The sequence below is a fragment of the Oreochromis aureus genome, linkage group 14, assembly GCF_013358895.1.
Source record: "Oreochromis aureus strain Israel breed Guangdong linkage group 14, ZZ_aureus, whole genome shotgun sequence".
NCBI lineage: Eukaryota > Metazoa > Chordata > Actinopteri > Cichliformes > Cichlidae > Oreochromis > Oreochromis aureus.
Window position 1 is genome coordinate 12320293 of NC_052955.1, and position 5837 is coordinate 12326129.

The following is a 5837-nucleotide window of genomic DNA, read 5'->3' on the forward strand; positions in this document are numbered from 1 at the left end:
CATTAATGTGGCTTCACTGCACATCAGCCACGCCGCTTTGCTAGCTAAAACACCGGTGTCGGCACATAAGGGCGCTGTCATAGCCTGTCAACGACGTTGATTGGCTGCGTATATCGAATGTGAATCGCATTATTGGCTGGACTATGGGATAAGGTGGCATCGTTCTAATCCCATACAGGAGCAGCAAGTCACTTACTGACTAACACTGCAAAACAGAATTGTTAAAGTTTTAATTTTAATTTCAATTCAGGTTAGATTTTTTTTGTGCGCAACGCAGATTTTCTGTGCGCAGAGACCGTGCCAGCAGTGCGCAATTGCGCACGTGCGCAGCTTAGAGGGAACATTGGTTTCCACACCACTGAAGTCGTTTTACCTCTCTTTTCAACCAACGGCATTCTTTCTTCAGCAGCCATTATCCTCTCCTCTCCAAATAACTTCTGCTTAGCTTTCCGAGCTTCCCTCGGGTTGTGACGCGTGTTCGAAACGCAGAGAGGTGCGCTCGATTTGCCACACGGAGCAGCGCGAGAGTAAAGCACGAGGGAGGTGCTAATAATCGTCTCAGTCATTTTTAATGATCGTTGAAAACCCAGATCGTAATCGAGATTAAAATTCGATTAATTGAGCAGCCCTATGTGAGGGTTTGTTCTATAAAGAGAAAGATGGAGACAGATAACTTTGTTAGCTGCACACTTTGTTTAACACAACATTCACCGAGTGACTTCTCCAACTAGTCAGAAGTTAGAAAGTCCTCGACTTGGATAAATATGGGGAAACCAGCTAGTTAGATTCAAGAAATCATAACTGTTTTGAAAGTGAATATGTAAACATTATAAACATGTAATTGTGTAAATACCAAAACATGTAAATATGTAAATAAACATGTAAATATTAAATATAAACGGAAATGTGTACATAATTACATCTGTAAACATCATAAACATCTCTGTAAATCAAATGAAATATGAATTTACTTCTACACTTTACAAAATCATTCAATTTAATATTTAAGTCCTTGCCCGTCTATTCCTTGTATATGAATCATACATTTAAAAAATAAACAGGTCTAACTCATTCTGTGTGTGCAGGGAGTTCAGATTTATATAAATCTATATATATATCATATCTATATCTATATATATATCTGTATCTATATAGATATATATATTATATATAGACATATATATATATAGATATATGATATCCATAAATAAAATGCGATAGAATTAGGTTTTATTTTCATGAATGCAAGTAAGCATATCATAGTATAGTTTTTACTTGAATAAACAAAAGAACCGATTCAACTGTTTTCCTACAGTTTGCTGATGACGTGAACGCAGCACACAGGCATCTGATGTGTTTAAAAGCATCGCGTGTTCACGAGTACAAGATAGTTGGAGCTCCGGAGTCCGTTTTCTTCAGACTTAGCGTCCCTGTCTTCATACTTGAGGTGCTTTCGTCCGTGTAGCAGATTACCGGGCTGTGATGGAGCGCTGGCGGGGCAGAGTGGCTCTGGTGACCGGAGCCTCGGTCGGGATTGGGGCGACTATAGCCGTGGAGTTGGTCCGACTCGGTATGAAAGTGGTGGGCTGCGCCAGGGACATCGGAAAAATCCAGGTTTGTTCTGAAGTGGAAACTCAGATCCTGCAGAGAGTAGTTTAATGTAAACTAGCTCTAGCACGCAGTAAATTTTGATGTTAAAGTTGCCGTAATGCAAATAAATAAATAAAGCTTTCAGACTTACAAAAGAGAGGCTGGGCGAGCAGGAAGCATTAAACTGTTATAAACTGATGAAAGCATGTAGTTACAGCACACTAATATATTACATTATTATTTAACTGCACAAGTGACACACAACAGTGACTGCACGGAACGTTAAGTTTAATATGGCACAGAAAGTAGGAAGTTGGACACGTGACTCTCATCTGAATTGTAGTTTTCATAAATCAAAACGCTAAACACAACAATGACATTCGCCTTTTTGCCCTCTTTTTCTTGAATTGCCTAGCTCTATGTTTAACTATTCTTTAAGCTCACAGACCATCCTAACACACAAGTCAGCATTTTCGATTTGGTACTCTGTTTCTTTTTTGTTTTTGTTTTTTTTTGTTTTTATTAGCTTTGATAGAAATTGCTGTTTTCAAAGATTAGCCACAACCATCCATTTAGCGTATAATAAATGAAGAACTTGACTTTCTGTTTTTTTTTTTATTTCCTTGATAAAATGCATCAACTGTTTGAATCATACCTCAAGACAAAACCAGAGAAAATGCTTTTGCAGGCATCATCACATCATCATGTGCCTGCTGTTACAAAATGATTATTAGGTCAGTGAAATAAGCAAAACTCAAAAACGGGCAGAACATCCAAACACAGGCAAACTACTGTTTGTGGATGATACGCATGGGTCACTGAGCTTTGATATGCAAACTGAAAACTCAAATCAATGTATTTACAGTAACTTAATATAAATGTTTGAATAGTAGATTCGTACACATTAAAAACACAAAGTGGATTCTGAAGTCTGTCATCTTTTTCTATTCTGGTTTCAGAAACTGGCAGCAGAGTGTCAGAGCGCCGGCCACCCTGGTGTTTTGGTGCCTTTCAAGTGTGACTTGAGCAAAGAAGAGGAGATTCTGTCCATGTTCACAGCGATCAAAGAGCAGCACAAAGGCGTGGACGTGTGCATCAACAACGCTGGCTTGGCTCACGCAGACCTGCTGCTAAATGGCAAAACCAGCGGCTGGAAGAATATGATGGATGTAAGAGCTCAGAGTTATTGTAGAAATGAAATACTTGTTTTGATTTGCAAGAACGTTTCGCATTGCAGATCACTGCATTGTAAAAAGTATTTCACATTTGTTGATTCCAGATATTTTCTTTACGTTTTCTTTTTTTCTTGGTTACTTACAGGTGAACGTTCTTGCTCTGAGTATCTGCACACGTGAAGCTTATCAGTCAATGAAAGAGAGAAATGTTGACGATGGCCACATCATAAACATAAACAGGTATGCAATTTTTCACAAACCTGTAATATGGTTATTACCATTTTCTTTATTGTACCACAAAGTCTCATTTTACAGAAGGAGAGTGCCTAGTGACTGGGCCCTAGCTTAAGGGGCCTACTGGCAACCATCAGTCTAGTAACTGAATATTTCAGTTCATTTTAATTATATTTATATAGCACCAAATCTCGACAACAGTCAATTCAAGGCGCTTAATATTGTAAGGTGAAGATTCTACAATAATACACAGAAACCCTGGCAATCAGACGACCCTCTGTGAGCAAATACTTTGGCGACTGAAGGAAAGAAAAACTTCCTTTTAACAGGAAGAAACTTCTGATAGGACGAGTCAGCCATGAATGGTTGTGGGTCCATTTAACTATTAACAAAGTCAAAGAGAAACTGCAAAACATCAAGATAAAATAACTGTTGTAACCTTATATACAGTTTTGTGGGCAGCAGAGTTTCTTACATCATTGAGACATGACTTTAAAAAAAAATAACATAAATAAATGTTGCTTAATGCTCACCTGGTTAATGCCTCATAAATCTGTTGCAGCATGTGCGGACATCGTGTATTTCCCAAAGCTGTTCTGCATTTCTACACCGCCACAAAGTATGCTGTAACCGCCCTGACGGAGGGCCTGAGGCAGGAGCTGCGTGCAGAAAACAGCCATATCCGAGCCACAGTAAGGCTGTAACCACTCTAAAAGTGTCTGAAACACCAATTTTACAGTTTTCAGATATACACATGTAGTTTCTGAAGATCCCTCAGTATCAGCTCTTTTTTGCAGTGTATTTCTCCCGGTTTAGTGGAGACAGAATTTGCTCTCCGGCTCTACAGCAACAGTCCTGATAAAGCATCTGGTGCATATTCTGCATATAAGGTAACATTATTATTCCTACTATTCATGCACTGCTAAATATGATAACTCACGTAAAGGGTATTTAATTTGGATGCCAGTCTGGCTCACTGGGTCAAGCAGGCGACCCTTATGCCAAAAGGCCACTATAGGGGCTCAGGTTTGAGTCTGGCCTGGGCCACTTTCTGCATGTGATTCCTTCCCTGCTTTTCTGTCTACTCTACTGGTCTATCAAACTAAAGAAGAAAAGCCACAAAATAAAGATATTTTTAAAGTAATTAATCATGTTCCACTTCTCTGACAGCCTCTGGAAGCAATTGATGTTGCCAATGCTGTTACGTACGTGCTCAGTGCCCCTCCTCATGTTCAGGTGATTTCCTCTTATTTTAATTATTTTAATTATATTTTATTGTGAATTATTGATTTTCCTGATTTACTGTTTAAACATCAGCACTTTGCTTGTAATAACATATAAAAAACATCTTTCTTTCAGATTGGAGATGTTCAGATGCAAGGCACAGAGCAAGCTTAGGGTTGACCTACATGATCCCCCTGAATTAACCTACTTCTTTACTACACTTATGAAAATGATAGTTGTGATCTGGTCATGAAACAGTTTTGTTTATGATGTTTGTCCTGGAAGTTTTCACTGACGTATAAAATAAAATGTTTTTTGTGGGGGAAATTTGTGAGTGTTCTTATTTCACTGAAGGAAATCTGATTTACAGAGCAGTGTATGGTGGAAAACATACAGTTGTAGGTGTAAAAATATTTCAAAAATATATTTCACTCTTCCAACAATAGTAATAAAATGTAAAGTTAATATATAATACCTTGCTAATACATGGGAAAGTAAAATCCTGAGAATATTAGTTAACAAAGTTAACCCACTGTGTGTAAAAACAAAAACTGTGGTGACTCTTTGTGACAAGGGAACAGTGAAAAGTAGCTTCAGATTTCGGCTGTCTTTTCTTTCCATCTACATCAACACATTGCATTACTTGGTGTGTCTCCATTTTTCTTCAAAACATTACAAAATCCAAACACTGAACTGCACCTTTGACACACATTCCCTTCAGTAAACCCTGGACACACACAATTAACAAGAGCAATATCCCCCACTAATCTGCCTATTAAACCTAACTAACTCAACCTAGTCTTCCGTACATACTAGCGGTGGGCATTTATGTACCTCCATACCGTCAGCTGTGAGGAAGACAAACTGTCTTAAACACAAACTGCGGCGGTACTCCCAAGCCAATGGCTTCAGCCGCCTGATGCACAATAACTAGAAAGCAAATCAGTACAATGCCTAATGCAGCTGTACTGCTGAAACCTAACAGGGGAATAAGACTCCTGAAAGAAATCTGTTGTGTGTAGCCACAGGCTTAATCTAAAAGCTGTGTGGACAAAGGCAACAGCAAACTATAAAACTCTCACCAATAAAACTCATCTATATATAAATAATCCAATAAAACCTACAAACCCTTCTGTTGACAACTTATTGCGGCTCCTCCAACCAACGGCCGCGGCAGGCTAAACATGAGGGCACAGATGACGCGCAACAATAAACACATAAAATACACTTCTGTACCATTAACTCCTTTTATTCCACATGCAACTGTCCAATATACAAATCAGGACATGGGATTAACTATTAAACAAATGCACAGACTGCACAAACAAATAACTGCAACTCACAAAGAACTGCACCAATTACTATGCCAAATTACAACTTGGCCTATGGCATCAATTAGTGCATAAATATACATAAACCATCAAGTTACAGTCAAAATACATCAAAATAATTCAAGCTGCGATCAACAGAAAGTTTTACCTTATGCTCACCCTAACTTTCTGCTCATCAACATCAGGTGCGGTGAACACATTTATCACCTAACACACCCATGAGACACGCCCCACACCGTGCACCAATCCAATCCAATCCAACTTTATTTATATAGCACTTTTA

General features: G+C 38.6%; 1 protein-coding gene across 1 annotated transcript; it reads left to right on the top strand.

Annotated features, from left to right (window-relative positions):
• Window positions 1-1349: 1349 nt before the first annotated feature.
• Window positions 1350-4550, top strand: LOC116313883 (dehydrogenase/reductase SDR family member 11-like). The gene is made up of 7 exons (XM_031731714.2): window positions 1350-1614; window positions 2550-2759; window positions 2911-3005; window positions 3562-3691; window positions 3797-3889; window positions 4170-4235; window positions 4359-4550. The coding sequence occupies exons 1-7, from the start codon at window positions 1483-1485 to the stop codon at window positions 4395-4397; spliced, it is 765 nt and encodes a 254-aa protein (XP_031587574.2). The 5' UTR covers window positions 1350-1482; the 3' UTR covers window positions 4398-4550.
• The last annotated feature ends 1287 nt before the right edge of the window (window positions 4551-5837 follow it).